The sequence below is a fragment of the Zonotrichia leucophrys genome, chromosome 1, assembly GCF_028769735.1.
Source record: "Zonotrichia leucophrys gambelii isolate GWCS_2022_RI chromosome 1, RI_Zleu_2.0, whole genome shotgun sequence".
NCBI classification, from domain to species: domain Eukaryota; kingdom Metazoa; phylum Chordata; class Aves; order Passeriformes; family Passerellidae; genus Zonotrichia; species Zonotrichia leucophrys.
This window is the reverse complement of record NC_088169.1, coordinates 6,404,266-6,430,069: the sequence shown is the minus strand read 5'-3', so window position 1 is coordinate 6,430,069 and position 25,804 is coordinate 6,404,266. Positions and strand designations below refer to the sequence as shown.

Genomic DNA, 25,804 nt, shown 5'->3' with positions numbered 1-25,804 from the left:
ATGTGGAATGTGTTATGGAGATTGTTTACCCAAAAGGGATTTGTTAATTGGACACTGGTGATGGCTGTTTTGGATTGATTGACCAATTAGGTCAAAGCTGTGTCGTGACTGCCTGTAAAGGGTCACGGGTTTTTCTTTAGTACAGTTTTAGTTCAATTTAGTATAGTAGTAATATAGTTTCTAATATAATATAATATGGCTTAATAAAGCATTTGTTCAGCCTTCTGAATCATGGAGTCATTGCACCTTTGGGGTGTTTGTGAGGGTCCCCAGGATGAGGTGAGAGATGAGAATTTGACTCCTTGTTCTCAGAAGGCCGATTTATTATTATATGATATGATATATGAATGCTATACTAAAACCATACTAAAGAAAGAGAAAGGATACAGACAGAAGGCTTAACAAGAATGACAATGAAAGCTTGTGACTGACTCCTCAGAGTCTGACACAGCTGATGGTGATTGGTCATTGAGTAAAAACAATTCACATGTTTGGATAAACAATCTTCAGACCACATTCCAGAGCAGCAAAACATGGAGAAGCTGCAGCTTCCCAGGAGAAGAAATCCTGGCAAAGGGGTTTTTCAGAAAATATCATGGTGACGGCATGTTATTCCCCGGGTGGAGGTCATCCTGTACTGATATGCATATATGTATTTCCTTTGGTTAATGTCCTAGGGTGACGTTATGATGCTTGTATCCCCATTAGTGTGTTCTGTTTATGCTGGATATTATGTTCTGTGCCTTCAAGACGGGCTCTGAAGAGTGAAAGTTTTGTTTTGGTTTTGCTATCAGCTGCTCCCCCATGGCTGGTGGGACACACAGACAGGGCAATACATGGTGCTGCTTTTTGCTTTGCTCTTGCTTCTGCTTTGCTCTTGCTTTTTGCTTCTGCTCATTAGGTAGTTTAGCTAAGCAGTCCACACTTTTCCTGGACTGTTTCTCCTTTCCCATTTTTGGACCTACTCGAGCCTGCTCCGGACTGGGGCCTGGGAACACCGAGAGTTTGCACCCTCTGGCCTAGCGGGGCCTACTCTGGGCAGCAGCTGCCCCAGCACCGGAGGGACTGAGAACAGAGTGACCACCCCCAAGAGAGACTTTCTGAATTTGTCATCTTTTTCAGAGCAGTGAAAGAGTGATGTCATCCAGCATTATTCATTTTGTGTGCAGGGGGTGCTGTGCCTGTTAAATAAACAGGTTCTTTCCACTTCTCTCCGAGGAATCCTTCCCAAACTGGTTGGGAGGAGGGTTTGTGTGGGTTTGCTTTCTGGAGGGGCCCCCTTTGGAGGTTTTCTCCCAAATTTGCCCTAAACCAGGACAGTTAACAAAAGCAAAACCAAGAAAAGCCCCTTCCCAGCCTCACCCATCCCATCCCAGCCCATCCCATCATACTCACGGCTCCACAGGGAATAGGCAAGGCGACAGTTTACTCGGCGATAGAGCTGCTTGTTGATGGGCCAGAGGAGCAGCGTGCATAGTTGGATGAAGTTAATGATCAGTCCACTGACAACAAAGACAAACCCAATGAGGAGGTGAACTATGAACTGGGTCTTCAGGAAGGCAATGAAGCCCATGATAACCACTCAGAAGCGTGTGCAAGGGCCGTCACTCAGAATAACTGTCCTGAAGCAGGAAAAAAAAAAAACAAACAACAAAAGAGTCAAATGGAGTGGATTTACAAGCTCTGAGGAAGGACAAAGCAAAAGCCCTGAAATAGTCCAGGCTCATTCATCAAGAGGAACTCAACCCAATAAACACTGTGCTCTCCACACCTGCCTCATGGAGATCTTCATACAATAAACAGATGATGGTGCAAATCCCTGCCCAAAATAGGAAGGAATCATTATTTACAATTTACAGCCCACCAGGAAGATTATTGTTTGCTGAAGAGACTAATATCACACTTCTCTTCAAACAAATACCACATAATTGGTAGTTAATGCTGGGAGGAACACAGAGCCCTGCACTCACAGTGAGCAGTGGGCAAACAGGGGCTCTACCTTTCAGGATACTGTCCTGAACAGGAGCCTCACCCTGCAAAGAGCAGGACTGGTCACACACACCATCAGTCTGGCCAACACTAAGGCAAGGAAATGGAAATCAGGTATTCCCACATTCAAAACCCATGCTGGAGCAGGTTTAATAACTTCTCACCTTGTCAAACCACATTTCTATGATCAAATATACCAGTTAGTGTGGGGGGAAAGTGTAAAATGATAAAAAAGCCTTAGGCTATGTAGCAGCACAAACTTGATCTGGAATGGGCATTGGTGCAGAATCTTGATTCCACCAAATTAGCCCTTAACTCTAAGGCTGTGCCATATTTATACCAGGTGCAGAAAGACTGGCAAGGGCTGAACCAGCAGAATGCCACAGGAGCTTAGACAAGCCTGATCCACTACAAATCCTGCCAGCACAAAGTTAACCCAGCAAACTCTATTTACCAAGCCACCAAACTGAGCTTATTGCAAACCCCACATTATCCAGCACTGGCCTGTTTGCCCTGTTGGGTACTGGAAGCCACAGCCTCAAGGTCTCACCCAAAAAATAAAAGCTTGACCCTGATTTTCTGCCACAGCCACAGCTTGCTGACGGTTTTCAAGCTCAGCTTTTGCAAGGGTGGCAAATGACCAGATCAAGCAGTAGATGGTAACAAATACTTTTGACAAACCAGGCATCCCAAGGTGATGTGGACCCCATCTGAAAATTTATTTCTGAAAATAAAGTCCCTGCCAGCTGTGAGGAATCAAATAATTTTCACTCACCACCTGCTTACGGTGTGCTGCTATTTATAAAACTCCACAACAATTTAATTGTGAAAGCTTGTTTTCTATCCTCTCTTCTGTCAATCAGGTACAGCCTTTCAAGGCTCAGAGTGTCTAGTTTTTGCACAATTAACATCCATTTGCATCATTAGTAACCTACCCACTTCAGCAGCACATAAGAGAGGCAAAAGCGCCTGGTTGAACACAGCCAGTATTGTGCCTACCACAGAAAGCAAAGCAAGAGAATAATATTGGAGTTCATGATAAATAATCTAAATTCTCCCAGTGTTGTCCTGTAAGGATGAAAGAAACATTTCTTCCACTAATAAATTACTTTAAGAACAGCTGTTGGGAAGCAGAGACTTCTGTTTGAAAAGGAAAAGTGGAGCCCTCCTTACTCTTCCCTCCCCAAAAGGCTGCAGTTGTCTCACACAGCCAGAACACCACAGCAGTGTTCACACATTGCCATGTGGGAGGCAGCTGTGGCATCCAGTGACTCCCTAGCACTGGGCTTGTTTGTCTTTTCCACTGGCACGCTCTAAAATACACTGCCAAACATTAAACACCAAGTTCTTCACTTCCAAGAGTCATTCTCTTCATCTGGTGTATCTCAAATGCCAGTTCAAACAAACAAGAACAGTTCCCTCCACTCCTGCAAGCTATTTCTTGAGTTCTTGCTTGCCCTGTGCAGAGCCACATGCAAGCAGCTTTGCTGATGACTGTGTCCACTGTCAAACCATTCAAGTTGAGGAGTTGAGGATCCTGGAAGCTCTTGGAAGATCCTGGAGCTCCTGGAAGCTCTTCCAACATGATTCTATCTGTGACAGTCATTAGAGCAGCACTTGCAGCCTTTTTCTGCACAGTCTGCCCCCTCTCAGACAGGGGCACAAAGCACACACAGATGGCACAAGGAGAAACAGCAATGTCAGGTATTATCTATCCTAAAATCAAATGGTTTGGCTCCACTTCCACAGCCTCCTGGCTTTGAGCAGAGTCCGTGGCTGGTGTTTGTCTCTAACATTAAGGACATTGCTGTTTTACAGACTCCAAAGGACACATCCCTCCTTACACAGCAGCAAGATGGTTTCTCCAGCTTTGTTGGGCATGGAAAACAGGATTTATTACTCTTGCACCAGCATCCTGCCCCACATGCTGGGCACCATAAAATCATTAGGGTTGGAAAAGCCCTTCAGGATCACTGAGTCCCATCTCTGACCAACCCTTACCTCATCAACTAAACCACAGCCCCAAAACTCACATCTAGTCACTTCTTGAACACCTCCAGGAATGGCAACTCCACCATTCCCCCAGGCAGTTCCAGTGCTTAACAGCACCTTCCATGAAGAAATTCCTCCTGATGTCCAATCTGATATCCTGGCACACCTTGAGACCACTTCCCTGGTCCTGTTGTTGTTGTCTGATCCTTCCAGTTTAGCTGCTGGATACAGAACCTGCCAGTCTCTGTTTTGACAATCCCTCACCTAACTATATTTGACTTTTAAGATCATTAGAGGTTAACCTTAATCTAGGAATTATTTCGTTTTCTGCATCCCTGCCCATGTAGGACAGCCAGGCAATTTAGGGACAGGACAACAGGCAAAAGGTGGTCAGCAGCTGTTTTGTTGTATCCCAGGGTCAGGGGGGGATAGGGAAATCAGAATTTGCTGAAACAAGGAAAAACACCACTTCTGCATTTGACATTTTATTAAGATCAGCTTAGTGAAGTATCTAGGAAATAAACAGCTGCCTCAGCCTAAGACAGCAAAGTCTCAGCACTATTTCATTTTTTTAAAAACATATCCATATCATCTGCTTTTTTAGAGACCTGCTAGTCAAATCATATTTTTGTCCTTGTTTTCCTTAAACACTGTCACTTCCCAGCATTGACCTTTCACCATAAAAACTTCATTTCCTCCAGCACAGCTACACTAAGAACAGTGGGCAATTTTAGTACTCTCCCTGCTTTCACAGAATTAGAGAATGGATTGGGTGGAAGAAACATTAAATATCACCAAATTCCAGCCCCCACACCATGGGCAGGGACACCTCACACTAGACCAGGCTGCCCAGAGCCCAATCCAGCCTGGTCTTGATCTATCTGCTCTGATGAAAAAGATCTTAAATGCTTTGCATCCTTCAGGATTATTGAAGGATGCAATATTTCTGTTATTTCTATGCCTCTCAAGAAAAGAGGAAGGAGAAAAATGTCTTGGTGTAGTGAGCTGACCCTGGCTGGAGGACTGGTGCCCACCAAGGCTGCTCCATCACTCCTCTCCTCACCTGGACAGGGAAAACAACCAACGGCTTGTGGGTGAAGGTAAGGACAGGGAGAGATCACTCACCAGTTACTGTCATGAGCAGAACAGACTTGATGTGGGGAAATCAGCTCAATTTATTACCAACCAAAGCACAGTGTGATAATGAGGAACAAAACCAGATCTTAAAACACTTTCTCCCAACCCCTCCCTTTTTTTGTTGGGCTCAACTTCCTGATTTTCTGTGTTTCCTCTGACCCAGCAGTGCATGGGGAGAGGGAATGGGGTTGTGGTCAGTCCATTACTCATCTCTACTCCTTCTTCCTCAGAGAGAGAACTTCTCACACACTTCCCCTGTTCCAGAGGGCAGTCCCTCCCACAGGAGAGGGACTCCATGGACTTCTCCAATATGAGTTCTTCACCAGCCTGGTTCCTTTCCATGAGGTGAAATCCTTCAGGAACAGACTGCTCCAGAGTGAGTCCCTTGCAGGGTCACAAGTCCTGCCAGCAAATCTGCTCCAGCCTGGGCTTCCCACAGGGTCACAGCCTTCTTCAGGCTCTCATGGGCTCCTCCAGGGGCTGCAGGTGGATCTCTGCATCCCCATGGATCTCCATGGGCTGCCTTGACAGGGTCTGCAGGGGAATCTCCTCTCCAGTGCCAGGAACGCCTCCTGTCCCTCCTTCTGCACCGACCTTGGAACCTCCTGGGCTTCTCCCGCATATTCACACTCCTCTCTCTGGCCACCATTTCTCCTGTGCAGTTCTTTCCCACCTTCCTTCTTCAGTGCACTGCCCCAGAGGTGGTACCACAATCTCTGATGTGTTGGGATCTCTAGCTTATCAGAGTGACCCCGAGATGTGTTAGAAAGTCTCTTTCCCCAGCCTGGCACTTGAAGAAGGAGTCAGGGCTCTTCATTTCTCAGTCTCAAGGTTGTTTACTGTTTCTTATCTATAAAAAATTTTCTCCTGCCCTGCCGAGGTCCATACACTCTTCCTGCCCCCAGGGTGGTGTTATGTCTTTATACTAAAAACTATGTATACAATATTTACAATTACTTTCCAATACCTATCACCTATGTTAGACACTGAGCTTCTACTCCAAACCAATCCAAAAGTGCCAACATCACAGCAGAAGATGGAGGCCAAGAAGAAGAAGGAGAAAAGCTGGACATGCCCAGTTCCCTCCATCTTGCCTCCTGAACCCCCATACCAGAAACCCCAAAATCTACTTTTCCACCTTGTGATAACTTCACTATTATTCTACTTAATTTTTCATGGCTTGCTGATCTTCATCTAAGGTTGGTAACTTGATCCATGGGTCATAATCAAACCCACAGGTGTTTTGGGCTCTGTGCCAGGGTCTCTGAGCCCCTGGCAGGGGTCTGGGCTGCTCAGGACAGTCAGAGGGATGTCCTGGGTCCTGACATGATGGGCTCAGCCTTGGCCACTGGCTCTGTCCTGGACTGAAGGACAGATTTGTCCTCAAAGCCCCACATTCACATGGATTCTCTGGTTTCCAAAAGATACAAAGTGCCCCTCAGCAGAAGTCAGAATATTACTCTTCTCCTTCACCCAGCTTTCTACATCCATGGAAGTCCTAATGATTAAACTTCCTGGAGATTTCTACCTCTGCCAGGTGTCACTGGAATTTGCCACCAAGTTCAAAGCCATTAGAAGGGAGAATGACAGAGAAGTGTGACTGCATTCATTAAGAAATCAGTCAAATGCACAACATGCACATTACAGCATTTCATGACACATGGCTATTTATGAATTCAAAATTAAAAATTAAGCCACTAATCATTCTGTAAGACAATATATTCAGTTTGAACTCCAGGTTTTAATTAATTTCTTGCTGTCATGCATGTGCAATCCCTCTGAAGTTCATGATGTTTGCATGAAATTAGAAACTGGTCCACTGATCCTAATATTCCAACCCAGTGAGAATTAATGTGCTTGACAACAGCAAAAACTGTGGCAGGCAGTATTTACATCTCCAGACCTTTGCCTGCAGTTTTTCTGATCATGCTTTTTCTATCTCTGCTGTGCCATATTTACCTCCACCCATGAAACCAATTACAGATATCTTTTGCTCTGAATACCTCGTCCCCACCCTGAAATCTGGTATTTTACCTACTTCTGCTATTTGAGAAATGAGTGAAACTTTTAGATCACTGAATTTCACCTTTTACCACCACATTTTTAAATCCTGTATTTTTCAGATGAAGCTTTCTAAGCCTCCTTGATGTCTGTATAAACTTGGCAAACCCTGCCTGTGAGGAAGGGTTAATGATGTTGCAAGTCAAAAGCAGTACAAAAAAGGCATTTTACTGCCCATCAAGAGTTTCCTGATGATTTTTCAGAATTCTACACACACTGCTCATCAAAAACACACACAGAAAATAAAATCTCTTTTTTATTCAAAGTGAGATCTACCTGTTGCATGAGCTGCTTCCTGAGTATGGGGACAGATTAAAGCAGCAGAAACCAGGAGCTCAAGAAAATGGCTTTTTTTGAGTATACTTTCTACCCTTCCAACCTTTCTGATGACCCAACTGAGGCTACTTCTCTTTCAAAAGCATGAAAATCACCAGTCTAAGTGTCTGTTCCCTCACCCCTCCTGAGATCAGAAAACCCAGGAGTAAGGGCAGAGATATGAGGGACAGCTTCCAATGGCCCTGCCTATACTTCTTTGTCAGATAAATAAAAATACAGGTCCCAATATGGTTATTTAAGAATCCTTCAGAAATACCACATTACCACATTGGGGTAGCAAGTTATTTTCCTGGACATTTCTGGGACATTCCACACAAAAAATATGTTGATCATCTTATGATTAATGCTTAGAAGTAATCAGTTACCACTAAGAAATAATTTTTCCTTGCAGAATACACAATAGCTCTTCTAGCTGAAAGACAGAAGTGCAGTGACTATCCAGCTTTTAAAAGCTAAATGAAATATTCATAGCAAATAAGAAAATATTCAGGAAGACAAGAGGTGCTCCCTCTTCCTGCACTGGATCACATCTCCTTCTGGGATGAGGAATTTGGGAGCCTGACCCCCATGATGCAGAAGCCGCACAAAACCCATGGAAAGAGTATTTACCCAGGGATTTATAAAACCCAGGGATTGAGTATTTACCCAAAAGCATCCCAGGACTCCTGCTCTGCTCAGAGTCCCCCAAACTCTGCCATGGCACCACTAAAAGCAATCTCCACTCAAGCCTCATTTATTTTAACACCACAGGTGTCTAAGTGGGCTGGAAAACAGAGCTTAGACAAACAGCAGTGAGTCAGAGAGAATAAGCAAATAAGCAAATAAGGTATAACAACAGTTTTGGTACCCATTTGAACAGTCTGTACCAGGGATTCTCCAGATAAGCTGTAAAAATAGACAGCTACTCAATTGCATCCCACACAGCATTACAAACTGTCTACTACAGAGCCAGCCTTTTAAACCTAAGCATGACAGAAAGATTATCTTAGTTTCTCACACAATACAGGTCTAATTTCCCTGAACGTGCCTCACTGAGGTGCAAGGCTGATTCAGAGTTCATTAAAAATCCTGCTTGTCATGAATTTTTCAAATTGAAGGGCATGGAAAAGAAGCTTAAGCCAAACTGAGGTAACAGAGATCTAAGTTTGGCTTTGAGTTGTAAGAACTAGGAATAAGATCTCAAAAAGTAAAAATGGTACCATCATGAAATCAGATGAGAACTCATTCCTTGAAATGTTGTCCATCTTAGCCTTGAAACAGCACCACAGCCAATTTCCAGAAAAGGTCAAGAGTGAAAGATTATCACCACTATCTGTCTGAAACATATTCCTTACTTTGGGCTTGATCTGAAGGCATTCATGCCACAGAAACTTCCACTCATGTCAATAGGTTTGGCTCAGTATCTGTAGAGATTTTTGATAAGACTATTTCCATCAAATAAAAAGCCTTTGGTTTGACTCCTCATCCTGATGAGATGCCAATACTTTGGGGAGGGAATGAGGGAGGGAGGGAAGGAAGAGAAAGAGAGAGAAAGAGAGAGAGGGGAAGGGAAGGAAGGGAAGGGAAGGGAAGGGAAGGGAAGGGAAGGGAAGGGAAGGGAAGGGAAGGGAAGGGAAGGGAAGGGAAGGGAAGGGAAGGGAAGGGAAGGGAAGGGAAGGGAAGGGAAGGGAAGGGAAGGGAAGGGAAGGGAAGGGAAGGAGGGAAGGGAAGGGAAGGGAAGGGAAGGGAAGGAAGGGAAGGGAAGGGAAGGGAAGGGAAGGGAAGGGAAGGGAAGGGAAGGGAAGGGAAGGGAAGGGAAGGGAAGGGAAGGGAAGGGAAGGAAGGGAAGGGAAGGGAAGGGAAGGGAAGGGAAGGGAAGGAAGGAAGAAGAGAAGAGAGAAGAGAAGAGAAGAGAAGAGAAGAGAAGAGAAGAGAAGAGAAGAGAAGAGAAGAGAAGAGAAGAGAAGAGAAGAGAAGAGAAGAGAAGAGAAGAGAAGAGAAGAGAAGAGAAGAGAAGAGAAGAGAAGAGAAGAGAAGAGAAGAGAAGAGAAGAGAAGAGAAGAGAAGAGAAGAGAAGAGAAGAGAAGAGGAGAAAGCTAGCTGTGGCTATGGCTCTGACATTCATGATCATTTCACAGGCATATAGAATTAGACTTAATGAGTAGTTCTTACATTTCCTCCTTATCTTCAAGATACAGGTTGCTCTAAGAAAAAATACCAAGATAACCACTTGTTTAACCTGCATTTTGCAGTGAGAAGACCACAGAATATAATAACAAAGCAAAGCAAAGTATTCAAACAACTCAGTGCAGCCAGAAGGGAAAAAAACAAGCTCTCAATACTACACATCACTGCACCTGCGGGGCAGATTTCCCTCTTCCCTGCCCTAAATGCAATGTTACTGACATGACTGAGCCTCTTCAACAGCTGCAAAAAGCACTCTGCTTATGCCACCACTAGGGATGAAATTATATTTTCTCTAACTTCTGCTACAATATTACAGCTGAAAACACCAGCAATATTAAAATGGCTGTTTTCAAAATTTAATTTCAACCATTTCCTTGTATCACACTCGGCACAAGAAAGAGAGAGCAAGTGTGCACAAATTCATTTTTTTCTCAGCATACACCCTTCAGTTAACATTGCCTCTGTTTGAACAAATGGATTGGATAACCAAAATGAACCCTGACTTGCTTAGAAATCTGCTGGCTGCATGACAACCCCCACAAGGAAGCAAAACTCCTTGCAGGATTTCTCTCACTGCGAGCACCTCTTTATTGACAAAGAAAATAATGGTATTTTCATAGGGCTTTTCTGTTCACAACAGGGAAACCAGAGAGATTCTGTCACGAGTTCCCTGGGTAAAACCAGCTCAGACAACTCTGATGCCATGGCTGAGTCTCACCAGAGCAGGCTGACATCACTTTTCCCACAAAACAGCCTCCCATACTCACAAGGCACCTCAGGGCTCTGCACGGAGCTCTCCAGGGAAGGCACCCCACAACTTCAATTTGTTTTTACTCCAGGAAGACAATCACTGTCTTATATTTTAATAAACTTACAATAGTTTTTATTGGAGTATGTCACTTACAACTGCTGGTAGGTGTTTGTGTGCTGCCTCTCCCCTGGATACACACATTTGTCATCCCTCAGCCTGCAGTCTCACGCTTTTGTTTCAGTACGAGCAACGCAAAATTAATTTTTTCTTCAAACTATAACTACAAAACCTTAATTGCTATTAAATTTCGATTAGATAATAATTGTGAATTTGGCACGTTTGGCTCGTTTCTCACAAGGTTCAGATGGGTCTTGTGGATATATGCATATTTACAGATACTTTTGAGAGCTCTTGCAGAGCTCAGCCTTATAAACCTTGTCCCAAATATTACTGATCACCAAGGTTTACCCATTTGAGCTCAAGTTTTCTTTTACCTGCTTGCTATCAGGAGGAAAAATAAACATCCTGTAACTTACATTGTTCTACAATGTAAGTTGTTCTACAACCACATAATTAGCCTGATTTTGAAAACCAAAATCAGGTAGACACAGATTACTCCTGGTTTCATCTTTAGTGGAAAGCACAGAGACATGAGCCAAGGCAGGGGGATCCACAATCCCACCAGCACAGCAAGACACAGCAGGATGGAGCAGCAGAGGATAAGCAAGGCTGCAATTTCTAAGAAAAAAGGATTAAAACCAAGGGAAAATACCAGCCCACTGCAAGACATTTACTCTGAAATGCACGAGCTAGAACGCTGTCATATTCTGTATATTTTAAGAAATAAATAGGAACAATTATTCAGCTTTGCAAATTCCTCCTGGCTCCAGACAGACAGCTTGGCGTGACTCACTCAGGATTGGCTGTCAAACACCTTCTGCCAGCCTTGTTCCTCCTCTTGGGAACTTTCAAACTTCTCTCTGGCCTTGTTTGCTTGGTGTTTGCAGCAGCTCTCCCCACTTTGCCAGTCTGGGTAAAACTCCCTCAATGGAGAAGCAGGATGATCCTTGATAGATCCTAGCAGATCCTTGCTAGCTCCTTAATTCCCTATTCTTTCCCTTGTGTCATACTCTACACACACCAACACCTTCCCAGTCCACTGCTTGGTGCCACAGTGGATTTGAGCCCATCCCATCACTGTCACAGCTGCAGGCACTGCAAAGGACATCACAGAATCAAAGGATGGTTTGGGTTGGAGGGCGCTTTGAAGCTCATCTCATTCCACCCCCTGCCATGGGCAGGGACACCTTCCACTACCCCAGGTTGCTGCAAGCCCTGTCCAACCTGGCCTTGGACATCTCCTAGGATGGGACAGCCACAGCTGCTCTGGGCAACCTGTGCCAGGGCCTCACCACCCTCACAGAGAAGAATTTCTTCACAACATCTAACCTAACCCTACTCTCTTCCAGTTTGAAGTCAATCCCCATGTTCTGTCACTCCAGTACCTCTCTGCCTTCATGCAGGCCTCTTCAGATCCTGGAAGCTGTTCTGAAATGTTCACACAACCTCTTCGCCTTCTCCTCCTCTCTTTCTCTTCTCTTCTCTTCTCCTCCTCTTCTCTTTCTTTTCTCTTGCTCTTTTCTTGCTCTTCTCCTCTTCTCTTTCCCCAAATATCTCATCCTGTCTCCACAGGGAAGGTCCTCCAGTCCTCCTATGAACTTTGTGGCCTCCTCTGGACTCACCCAACAGTTCCACACCCTCCTTGTGCTGGGGGCACAAGAACTGTACTCAGCATTCCAGCTGAAAATCCTGGCTGAGGAGGCAAGCAGAGCCCCTTTGGCAAACACAGTGCACCCCTTTAACCCTGTACACCAAGGGAGGGATAATTGGGACAGCCAGGAGCCAGCTGGAGCTCCCTGCACAGCCCACACATCATTTCATACTTCACTTGCAGTGAACAAAATCACCAGCAGCAGCACAAGAGATGTAAGCAGTTTTGAATGCTCATAGTGTAAAATAAGCCAACAAATCTCCAATAACCACAGAGTTTTGCATGCTTCCCACTCCCAAAGCTGTACCCAAGGCATGGGAAATCCTTTCCTTAGTGACAACACACTTTAGGGTGTTGCAGATGTAAGACATCCCCAGAGGGACCTGTTGATTGTCCAGTTGGACTCATGTTGCTCTCTGCAAGATTGACCAGTTTGTGTTCAGCCCCACACTGATGTGGCTTTGAGGTTTATGGAGCTGAGAGTGAGGGAGCAGGAAGCAATGTTTATTATCCCTGGAAGGAGCAGGATGGAGGGGATAACCTATTTCAGACATGAGTAGTGCTCACAGTGTGGGTTCTCTGGAGATCTCATAGATTCAGTAGGCAGCACTGGCACACCAAACAATGCTCCTCAGCCAAAGGCAGGTCTCACTATTTGGGCAGAAATCCCTGAATTTGAAAATCACTTTGCTCATAAATCATCACATACACACAAACACAAAAACATGCTGAGGTCCAGCAATTTCCATTATAGAATTGTAGGCCTGAAGGAAACTTCATTTTAACCCAGGAGTTATGCTGGTATTTGGTAAGAAATTACCTTTAGAAAATCAGCATTGTAATCAGAGAAAGGGTGGGAAATAGAAACCAGAAGAGCATGGATCTCATGATTGAAAAGTAATGCCACAATTATGGCTGCCCATAATCAATGCTCTTCTCAAATCAGCTCATCATTTATTCCATCCTGCTGCACCCTGAACACCTTTGTAAGTGCTACTCTGCATCAGCAATCCCACAAATCTGGGATAAAAATTGCATTTGGACAGAAGCATTAATGTTTCTTTTTTACAGGCAATGTGGCAAGAGCATCAAATCCCTTCCCTCCCCACAGAAGTGATTGCTGCCAGTTGAATTTCTCCTGTTAAGTCAATGCACAGATCAACCAGTAGAGAGTAGTAAGAAAGTTAAGATGAACATTTTAGAAATACTAGTGCAAAAAGAACAGACAAAAGGAAACAATTCTTCCCAGTTCTCAACTGGAACAGAGTCCTGCCCTGAGCTTAACTTCTCAAATGCTGAAAATGTGACACAAATTTGGTTTCTCACCTTTGTTCCCCATGCAGGTCGCTGTTATTTCTGCACAAACACCTTGAGTATTGTGAAACCCTGACCAGGCTGGGTGCTGACAATTCCCATGGCTGTGACAGGCCAGGAGGAGCCACAACCTCTCCCTTCACTTGACATGAAGGTGGGCAAAACCAGCAATAAAGAACACATTGTGAGTCAAAAATACAACCCAGGATTTTAGTGTCATTAAAAAAACAAAACAACGCAACACACCAGACACTAAAAAAAGCAAAACAAACTCTATCTGCTTAAAATGATAAAAGAGGGCTGCGACCAAAACTTACAAACATATTATTTCACAGAAGTAGTTGGAGCTACAAGTTAGCTCTGAAAGTTCTTCTCATGTAGATGAAAAATGGGTACTTTTTATTTTGAAGAACTCAGGGCTTTTGCACCCCCTGACTGGAAATCATGTCAAGATTTAACCACCAGGAAATCACATTCTGCATCCAGCAGCTCTATTATTTTCAGCCTTTCCCATGGAGCAAATGCTGATACTGACATTTTCCCCCTCAAATGTAAGCATTTTCCATTTCTCCTCCAAAGAAAGACTTTTTGCCTTAATTACTTCTGGTTTTGATAGAGCTAGCAGGTGTAGTGAGTATTTTCTTCATTTCAACTAGTTCATTCAAAGTTGAAAACCCAACTGGGAGTTGAAAAAAAAAGAAAAAGTCTCTTGCAATCTCTGAATAAAAAGCAGGTGGGAGAAAATGAGGTCTCTGAATTTTAAAGCAGCCAGACTTTCCTTGGCACTTAGGTCTTGTTTCCTCCCTTACATTCTGGCTGCACTTTAGTGAGAAGAACACTACCCAGAGTGGATTTTCACAGTAATTCAAGATCTTTCCAAAGCCCTTCATTCTTTCTGAAGTTATTAAGACTGATAGTTTGACTGCATGGGTGAAAATGCATTTTTATGAACACAAAAACCTGAAGCTACCACAATTACAGCTGGCACCATAAAACAGGATTTAGTCAGATTTATGTCTAGACTCTGATAATGACACTTTTAAAGCATTAATTGAACACTGTGGGGAAGGTACTAAGAAATAGTTCAAGAATAACATGCTTAGGTAATATGTCATCCTCTTGGATCCTAATTTCTAATTTGAGATTAACATCTGCCTTGTATCTGGTAATTAAGCCTCTCATTAGGTCCCAAATTCTGAAGTTTAATCAGGTAAAAAGTTTTGTCAAAAAAAGACAAACTCAAACCAAACCAAACAAACCAGGCTGAAATACAACTATTTCAGAGAAAAACTTTACATTTCTAACTTCAGCATTTCTGTATTTCTATGCAGATATTGTCAGTTTGACAGTAAGATTTGGTGAAGTGCCCTTTCCTGAGTCACCTGCTCTGCTTTGCACAACTCCCAGGTTGCAAAAAATTTCAGAGTTTCTCCACACTTGTTGAAAACAAGAGTTTCACTAACAGCAAGTGGCCAGAGCAGAGCTATGGAGCAACCAGATGAACTGGAACATAATAAATTAATTAGACACAGTAAATTATACTGCATTTTTTTTTCCCAGCTTGCCCTAATAAACTTTGTAACACCACAAAGCCAATATGATGGCTTTAAAGAAGTTAAATATTATATGGAAAGGCATTTTTTAGAAAATGCTGCCTGTTTCCAGATGGGTGTATGGTTTTCCCCAAAGAGCAGAGTGCACAGTTCCAGGTGTCACCCCCTGGATAAAGGAACAATTTCCAAAGTGAACCTCACAATTGCTGAACAGAAAACTGGGACTGCCACTACCAATATCAACAGTAAATTAAACCCAAGGAGTGCACAGGGACAGCCAAACCTCCTGCAAAACAGCAGCTTCCCCACACCCCTGTGGAGAAAGGGGCCCAAACCTGATTCACTATTGCTCAGGTGAAGAGAAAGGGGAAGATAAATGAACATGGTTTAAGAGACACTGAGGAGGAGCGCAGACCATGCTCCCCCTGAATCCACAACGTGAACAAATCTTCCATCCCTCACTCTCCACCTCCATGCCAGAACATTCAGCATGCTATTTCCCTCCCCTCACTACATGCAACTACAGGAGTTATTTATAACTCAGAAGAAACCCTCCTGACTTTATTCTTTCCCCTACTTGCTGAATGCACAGAGTAAAATGACAACCTGGTATCCTGACACCATCAATCTGATGTTAACTACTATCATGGCACAGAGACATGGTATTATATTAATAACCATAACCACTGTAACACTTGGATTTAGTCAGACAAGATGAGCTGACTAAAAAAAGGGGTTGTTTTGCCAGAAAAACCCCTCTGAACTGGGCTGTTTGTTTCCCAACTCACTGAGCACAGAAGGAAGCTGCACCCATCCCCACACACACCACCCTGGTGCAGCTCTCACATCAGCTTCCTTCCACCAAACCTGCAACCACTGGACAAGCAGAGCAATCACCAGCTAATCCAAAAACTCCCCAGACATATCAAGAGGGTAGTAAACCTAAAATATCCTTGCTTCATCTCCTTCTCCACATAAACATCTATTTTCGGAGCTGTAGCTTCTATTATTGATCTCTCGAGAACAAACAATTTGGTTTTAATTCTCCCCTCACCATGGCAATATGTGCACCAAGTAGAAAGATGGTTTATTTAGTAAAGTGCATTTGATGCTATTTCTGAATTTAAGATACAAAACAGTATCTTCATGGTTTGCAAGTCTAATTTCTACAGTAATTTCACAAGAACTCAAGTGCCCATTAATTTTTCTGATATTACAGACCACTTCCCCAGTCATGTTTTCTGTTTTCTTTTCGAAAGAAGTTTTGAACAAGGCTGTTATATTTTAATTTATATTTTAATTTATATTTATATTTTTCCTGACATTTCATACCATCATTTCTAGTTAGTTTTCTCTGCAAAGTTTCCCCCTCTCCTCTGTGTTCATGTATTCATTTTTGTCATCCTACCTGCTCCCATGTACACAGTTGGCCTCCTCAATCCTTCCCTGGATGACAGTTCCTACAAGCACTTTATATCTTTGCTACACACATCAAAGTTTTGCTTTCACCTTCTGGTTTTATAAATGTAAAAGCAAAAAGAATACATGTATGACAGGAATCTGAGGGAAAGCATCTTCAAACAATTAAAGGTGAATATATATGTCAAACTATAGGACAAACAGGAGAGGGGGAGTGACTCCAGCTGCTGATAGCATCTGTTTTCCTGGCACATTCCTTCTGCAGGATGAGAAATCAGCACTTCACAAAGATGAGGCCAAACCAGGGACACCTGCATTGGTTTGAATCTCTCCAGGCAAAAAAAAGGCCACCAAAAAAAGAAAACCCATAGGCTTCTCCCAGGTTTACTTCAGTTTCAAAGTCCAGCAAACTTCAGATGTTTGCATTTTCAAATGGCCTGTCCCAAGCAGCCACCTCTGGAAAAAGTGACTCATCATTCCCTTTTGGACATAGACTAATAAGATTCTGTTTAAAAGATGACACCAATTTATATTACTGCCAGCTGTGTTACCAACACAGAACAGTGGGTTCAGCACTGCAACAAGTGAGTGCAAGGAGGCTGAGGAAATGCCATCCTTGGGCATTTTCAAAACCCAACTGGACAAAGCCCTGAGCAAACCAACCTATTTCTGAAATCAGCTTGGCTGAAAGCTGCCTCATACTCAAATCACACCCACCCAACTATCTTCTATGTCTGCTTTTTTTTTTTTTTTTAATGACAAGCCCACAATGACAATCTCCATTAAGAAAAAAGATGCTGAGATCTCTCATTTGACCACATGAAGCCATCCTGAGCCCTCTCCTTGAAATCAGTGGGCTGTACAGGAGGGCAGGGCATTGCATATGGAGCACTAAAATTAACTCCAAACTGCCTGAATTTCACTCCACTTCCCAGGTGGTTTTTGCAGCCTGCAATGAGCTCTGTGTTGTCATGGCTACTATTACCAGCATTTCACCCCTCTAAAACTAATCACATCCCAGCTGCAGCACAGACACACCCTACCAGGTAACTCAGCCACAGATTCATTTTTAACTCTACCAGCTAAATCCAAGATGTGATTTGAAACACATTCATCCTTCTTAAGACAGACCTAAGTTGAAGTATTACTTACATTTATTTTGCTCCTCTCAATCCCTTTGCCAGCATTGAAATGATGGGTTTCTCTCAGGGTGTCTTCCAGATTTCACAGCACTAAATCACATCTCTCTCACATCACAGTCTGACATCATTTGTTTTCAAAGGGCAAACAAATCAGCCATGGGGGACCAAGGGCCTGGGGAACTGTGCTGCTGCACATCCTCAGTGGAAAGGGAACTGCTGCCTCTCTGGACCAGAGCAACCACTGCATGGAGCAGGATCAGCCAAGTCCCTGAGGTCAGCCTGGTTTGTGTTCAAAAGGAAAAAGCAGCCTGTGCAGTGTCACCAGCTGCTCTTCCAGCCTCTCCTCCAGCCTTTAGTATCTCATGTTTTATCTAACCTCCAACTCAGACCCATATATAGGAATCTCTGTTTAGTTCCTGGATAACCATTGCTCTGCTTGCAGAGAGGAGCTTAAGTAGCTTAGAGAGCTGCCTGCCAGAGAATGGAATTTAGCATGTTGTTCCAAAAGCCTGGCTCCTTATGAACTTGGATTTTAGTGTTGGCAGTGCTCACATCCATGTAGAGACATGGGTAGCAAAGAACATCCAACTTTGTCATAACAGGCTCTTAGCAGCCCCTTTCTCCTCTCCCAGGCTGCTTCCATGAAACTTGTAGTATTCCAGTTATTTTGGAGACATTCTCATAGAATTTCCAGCCAAGTGTGTCTGGAAATTCCTCCATGAGTTCAAAACATATCACTGAAGAGAGAGATAAATGTATTTGAACAGGACAACACTAAGTTTTATTTCCACAGCAAAGCAGGCTGAAAAGCCTGCCAAGCTCAACCTCTTCAGCTCATTATATTTAAAGACACAGCAATGCTATGTTAGGTTAGCCCAGATAAATTCATGCTTTAGGCACGTGGGCATGGCCACAGAATTCTTTGGGTATTGAGCTTTTAGACAGTTGAGGTTTCCATATTTTCCACAAGCAGCAGCCACAGCACAGAAACAACCCCCCTGAAATCCACATTGAGAACAGAGAGCTCCAACTTCTCTTCAAACTCCTGATTTAGAGGAATACTCTGCACTCCTCAAAGTGCGTGGTTTGGTGCTACGGGCTGCGAGGAAGGCAGAGGCTGCTTTAATCTCCAGGCATTTATCTCAGACACAACTCCTCAGTCAATGTAGGACACCTATCAGCTCAGTGCTTCACTCTAAGCTGCCTAAATAAAGCAGCAGAGCACACAGTGGCTTTTACACAAACACTGCTACATTTCAAGCACGGGCTGCTAGATTATGGGCACATTATCCACAGATGACAGAAATCACAAACCCAGCCCTAACGTGACAGGAATGGGGCTCAGTGCTCACATTTCACCAGTTTAGTGTTTACACTGCACTTCCCAGAGCTCCAAACCATTCCCATGGCCAGGGGCTCCCCATGGAAACAGCCTGGCCCCATTGGCTGTGCATCAGCTCATAGAAATTAGGAACCTCCAGGTTAATGTGGCTGAAATAAAAGGTAATACATTCAGTCCAAAAACACCATTATGGGAATTGCTAATAAAATCCAAGTGAAGATAGACATCATGTGCTAAACTACTGCTTCAAACAACAGAAACAGTGAGAGCAAAGCACCACTTAGTCAATAAGCAAAAAACCCAAAAAAACCCACCACCACCACCAAAAAAACTCACCAAACAAACAAACAAAAAATCCCACAAAAAACCAAAAACCAACCAAAAAACCATGGGGCAGTGAAATTATGTAGTTCATTAAAACTAGCAGTCTAGCATAGGTGTCCATTCTCAAAAAATATTAATCCATTGCAATACAAAATACAACAGTAGCCAAAATGTTGTGATCTGAATTATTTTGCTCTTAATAAAATCAAAGTATTCATGGCAAGTTCAGGCATTTGGGCACCTCACTCAAGCAACAAGGAAGCTCAAAGAATGAGGTAAAATCACTGTGCCAAATTATCTTCACTTCTAAAACAAAGTACACTAATTAATCACACTAAATACATGTTAATATTCCAGGTTCCTTTGGTGGCCAGAAGCTGAAACAGAAGGCAGATTTGCCAGCAGGGGAAAAAGAAAGGAAAAGCATTTGTTTCAAATATTTTGTAGCTTGGAAATGGTCAATTAAAACACACCCAAAAAATGTACAAATGATTCTTATGAGTTTATCCTATATATTAAGTGATGACCAGCCTATACAGAGTGATACTCCATTATTTATGGGCTAAGAGATTTCTCAATTGGTGAAAAAGGACAATTCTTTTAGGGGCTCATGTAGGCTCATGTAGGGAGGGAATTTAACCAAACAAACTCTCTGAAGTGGCAATGACTGAGCAAAGAAGGAAATGTGATATCTAATGCTGTTATAATTTCTGTCTACTTTGCTCCTGCACTACTGGATTGCTGAGTGCATCCTTAGAGGAGTCACACCTGGTATCAGAAGGAGCCTGCATGAGGCTGGGTAATGGGGGAACTTTCTGGATTATTCCCTATACAGCTGCCTGTAACTTTGAGACTCTGCTGGTCCCTCACCCTTTCACCACTGCCTGAGCACCAGCCTTCACATATCCAAGAAATGCATATTTATCTTCATCTTTCTGGTATTTTTCCTGGGGGGAAGTAGAAGAGACATGCTGATTTCCAAGGCTTGGGTTGGTATTGCATGAGAAATGCAGCAAGGGAGCCCCAGCCTGGAGGGTGCCGCAAGTTCCAGTGGAACAAAGAATATTCACTTCTTAGATGAATTCCTTAGAGAGGACAAATTGAATTTAGCCCAGAAAGTGACCAAAATGCATCTGGTCCAGCAAGTTAATAAGGGTGCTCCAACCCAGGAGAGGCAAAAAATCAGATGGAATTACAAAAAAAACCCAAAACAACCCCGAGTTAATCTCTCAATATGCAAGGTTGATTCCCTGCTGAACTGGTGATCTCTGATCTTAATCACCCCAGCTCCATCTGAGGATATTCTAAGGGAATTGCAGCAGCCAAACTAACATATTTAAGAAGAAAAAGGAAATAATTAGTCTTTCTAGCTACTTCCTACAGGGCAGACTTACATTAAAAATTAATGAACTAAAATATTTATCAAAGTCAGCTTTCTTCAAGCAACAACAAACTAAAGAGTTAAAAATACCCAAACCAACAAAGGCAAAAAAGTGCTCTAAGGTACTTGCATTAAATCTCATCTACATCTAATCAAGAGGTTTGAATGAGCTCTCTTCTCACAAACAAGCAGGTGATGTAATTAATTTTCTCCTGAACCTTGAGGTTGTCGAAGAAGAGGATCTGACCTAATACCAGCTAATTCCTGCTGTGTGCAGAATTGTAATCTCTCCTGCAAACCAGATTTGACCTGGATTCAAGTCAAGAATTTTAAGAGGGAACAAAATAAGGGGAAAGAATGAATCCTAAGAGATGTGTGCATGTTATTCTGTATGCATAATGCACACAAGTTTATATTTGCATCAGTACAAAATCTAACTGCTGTCAGACGCACACATCACACCCCAATATTAAGTTAAGACATGAAGAATTAATTAAAAACCACACTGGGTTCATGTATATACTTACCACATGAACTTTCTTTTGTTAAAAATAACATTTAGCAGGGCAGATATAGATGACCTTAAGCTCTAGATTTCCTGATTTTAACATTAAAACTGTAAAGTCATTTACACATTTTTCTGTCTGTTTTGTTGCACATTTTGAGGACTACAGGCACTAGTAATCACACACATTTTAATTTGAGCTGCCACACTGTATAGCTGAGAGTTTACATATCTGCAGAAAATCAGTGTAAAGCTGAAATGTAAATAAACTCATTAATATTGCAAGTTTGTGCATACACACACACACAGAGGATTGTAGGCTTGTAAATAGTACAGGCAAAACTGCCTGGAGGAAAAACTTGGCAAAATAAAACCAAGATGATGATCCTACATAGATTTTCATTTCTTTTGTTTTTAAACACTTTATTAAGCAAACAAACAAACTCATGTGTCATGCTGGAAACTTGTTCCCAGCAATGTCACACTCCTTGGAAAGTTCTCCAGGCACAGCCATATTAATTCCAACTCCAGCAAGCTTTTCCTTTTACAGTTGATGTGTATTTTTTCACTAAAGCCAGTCAACAGATTGCATTTCTAAAAGACATTGTTTGCTCCAGACAAGGTTCTAAAAAGTCTCAAGACTTCTTTTGGCTGAACATTTTGGACATATGTGCAGACACAGAGAAACAAGGCCAGCCCAGAAATGTAGGGCAGCCCTGCCCTGCTCCTACCCTTCCCAAACCCAGTCAAAACAGCCAGGCACGTGTGGGCTCCTGGCTCTGCTGCTCCCAGCCACCACCTCCAAGGGGTAGAATCTTCATTTTCACCTGCCTGAGACATCCCTTTTCCATGCTGAAGACATTTGTGTCCCTAATACAAACACACTAATACACGGTGAGCCTGTCAGCCTAATTTCCATGTTACGTGCTGAGAGACAGCTGTGAGAACACAGAGCACAAAATAAGAGTGAAAGAGCTCTATAAAGGCTTGCAGAAAAAAATGGAAACACACAGTCACCACCTAGCCCAAGTGGCATCCTTAGCCACCATGCTCTCAGCTGAATAAAAACACAAAAACTCAGAAGGCAACAAAACCGAGTCCCATAAAAAGTAACACCAGGGCAAATCCGGGAGCGTATCTACCCCAGCCACACATTGTAAGTACACACCAGCCTTCCAGAGCACTTCAAAAATTACCACCACTCTCCAGCTCACCCCAAGGAAGCATTTAAAGGACAAGCCACCACCAGCACAGCTGCAGCACAAAAATCCAACTTACCAATACAAGTAATAGGCTAAAGCCAGGACAATCAGGGTAGCGCAGACTCCAGCTAACAAGCATATACTTGACTGGTTTACCAACATCTTCCCAGTTTGTTATTGATTAATAAACAGACAAACAAATAGACAAAAAAAAAAAAAAACAAAGAGGAGAAGAAATGGAACGGCAAAAACGCACGATGTGAGTCTTGGCTAGGAAAGAGAATCAGTCTTGACATGGAGGAGGGATTATGGTGACAAAAGCACATCGAGGTAAATCTGGAAGTGCTTCAGCTACTAAAACTGCCTGCTCAGCAGCCTGAAAAATCACCTGGCTGTCCTCTCTGCTACATGGCTTTGTACGCCACTGAACTAAAAAAGCCCCTCTTACCTCAAGAATGAAGGCATGAATGGGGCAGAAGTGGACTAATATTTTAAACAGGTAATACTGCTCAAGAAATATGACAGTCAGGTGGTGTTGCTGGCAAACCAAGCCTTTGCTCTAATCCAGTAAGCTCCTTAAAGGAAATTACCAGGCTACAATGGACCGGATTCGCTCGCGTGGTCGGGCGTGTGCTCAGCACAGCCACTCGACACTTTCTGTGTCTGCAGGACCTGACAAAGGATTTTAACAAAATCTAGATTTCAGCACAAAGGAACCTCCCATCACAGGACCCAACAGATGATAATGGTGTTTCCTCTCTCTTCTCCCTGCTCCACAATCAGGGATTTAGGAAGGTCTGAGCAGGCACAGTCCAGGAGTTTGGTTAACAAAGAGGAGATATCGGAGCCTGGAGAGGGGAGAAATGAGGGGGCAGCAGCTACACCCTGTGCAGGAACACAGTGCTGATGGGGTGGTGAAGCTCAGGGCCCTGATGCCTCAGGTTTAGCTTTTATATTCTTCAGATTCTGTGCTGCTTTAGTGTGTAAGTCTGGGCTTCATATCAGGGGATGGTGAGCTCTCTTCACAGAGCAGGGAGACAAAACAATTCCTGCTCCAGCTGGGCACCAAGGACAAATGATCCAAATCTCAGGCCCAAGAGCACAAACAAGATGGACCAAAGAGAGAAAACAAGAAAGATGGGACTTCATAACCTAAAGCTATAATTAGAAAATCAGCTCCAATATGAAAATGGAGCAGAACTTATAAAAGTGAGAGATCCTGTGACCTGTTGTCCATTTTGTGGCCATTTTGGGTTGTGCTGCCCAAGGTGGATCTATTGAGGCCTCTTAATAAATCTCTGCTTTATTCTTTAGCTCCATCCAGTCTCTGCTCTAGGGCAGCCTTCTCAAGGCATCAGCCCCATCCTGATGCTCTGCAGGATAATGTGGACAGTCCAGGTAAAGAGAGACCAGGACACAACAGGCGGACTGAAGAGTGATTCCCATTTATGAACACAGCCCTCTATGAAGATGCAGCATAACTCACCTGGTCAGAGTTAAGCCTCTAAAGAAACAAATTCCACGCAAAATCTAGCTCAGATACCAAAAATAAAATTTAAGTGGTAGTCACAGGCACAGACACTCACATTTTTTGACTAAACTTTAGCAAGAGTACTAAAGAGAGCAAAGTCATGGTGTAAGACTCTCTTAAAATCCTGGCTGCCCTGGAGGTAGAGTCACATCAGAAGATTTCAATAAAGTTGAAAGAGGCAGCACAAAACCAATTCAGATGAAGCAAATTAGAACACATTTACATTCAAAGAACAGACAATGTTTGGAATTATTTGGCCAAAAAAGGAAAAAAAAAAGGAGGCTGTGAATGTTCAAGTTACAGACAAATAGGAACTTTTATCTGATTTAGCAGAGCTGAGTAGAATAAGAACATAAAAGCTGCCTCTGAGTTTAAAGCACACACCAATTAAATACAACACTCCAGAAAGTGTGGTGAGTAAGGGTCCAGTGGAAAACCAGGAGAGAAGCACCACAGCATTCATAAAATAAGGGAAAATTTCAGGTTCTCTTCGTGCACAAGTCAGTAGGTCCTCCTGTCCTCTTACATCCTGCACAAAGTCCAGGTCTGGACTTTTGCAACCTCACTTACAGCTCAACCCCAATTCTCAAGCAACTCCAAGGTAAAAGTCTTACTACTATCTACATCTTTGTCAATGAAGGAGATAGCTTGCAACTAAACCCCTTGCTTAGGAATAATCACTTTCTGTGGGCTCCAAAGGAATTTTTACTGATTGTGTCCCCCAATCCCATTTTGAGAATGGTCACACTGCTTCTGCTCTCAATTGCAGAAATCAGGTAATATCAAAAAACATCAAAATAAACCCCAAAGCCCAAGAGACAAACACACACACAGTTCAAAGATGACAGGAGGGTTTCAGACATGCAGAGTCACTAAACTGGCACTTGCAATGTTTTCATAGGTGAAATTCAATCACCAGTCTCCAGGACTGCTGACCAATACTTTTCCAATGCACAACATTCATTAGAGAAAATGCACAAAATGGATTATGACTGGGCACAGGACAGCATCGTGATTTTATAATGAAAACAGAACCCAAAGTAGCAATTAACAAGAGGCCTCATTTGGAAAAAAAATAATTACGATATTGGAATAATTGCCTATATTTGGAACAAGGCTTACTTGGTATTTCTATGATAAAAGCTATTCTAAAATTATAGTGCTGGTATTCAAACAGCAATTCTATAATACCAGCCCTTACATAACAAACAGAAAAGGAGTTATCTAACAGAAGCCCTATTAGTACAAAATTATTTGAGTAATAGGCCTCTTGCAATGTATAAAATAGATCAATGTTATGTAATTACAAAATGCTGCCAATCTTAGTCTCTGATTATTAAGAAAAAACCTCAGTAATGTCTACTCATCTCTAAGACTACATAAAATGCTCCTCTTTTGTCCAAATGGTTGAATTTTCAAGACAATTGGGAATTCATCCTTTGTATTCAGATAAAAATAAACTACAAAAGAAACTTCAGGAGTCTTAAATGCATTTACACACCAAGCTGTGAAACCTAGGGAGCCATCTGCTAGACAGACTGGGTGAATCTGGAAGATGCTCTGTGGCACAGGCCCATCACTTGTTAAAACAGGGGTGCAAAATAAAGGATAAACAAAAGAGTCTCACCTGTGAGATGTCACAGGGAAAATGAAATACTTTGCTTTCTGGATGAAAAACTATGCAGGAAAAAAAAAATTAAGCCTCAAACACATGACAGAGAGAGAGCCAGCCAGGAGACATCTGTCTGCATGCAAATGTGCTGTGGCTGAGCAAGGAGGAGCCTCAGACTGCTGCTACACAGAAAATCAGCAAGCACAATATTCATGCCTGCAAGCCCCTGCCCAGGTTCAAAGCTCCCCTTTGAAGTACTGAGCACTAATTGGGAAG

General features: G+C 42.9%; 1 protein-coding gene across 4 annotated transcripts in view; it reads right to left on the bottom strand.

The window, feature by feature from the left end:
* AGPAT3 (1-acylglycerol-3-phosphate O-acyltransferase 3) overlaps positions 1–25,804 on the bottom strand; it is an 89,999-nt gene that overhangs the window by 16,047 nt on the left and 48,148 nt on the right. For all 4 annotated transcript variants that reach the window (XM_064706132.1, XM_064706150.1, XM_064706140.1 and 1 more), the window contains one exon: positions 1,396–1,622. In XM_064706132.1, the coding sequence (XP_064562202.1) occupies positions 1,396–1,573 (178 nt within the window). In that variant the 5' untranslated portion in view covers positions 1,574–1,622. The remainder of the gene's footprint in view (positions 1–1,395; positions 1,623–25,804) is intronic.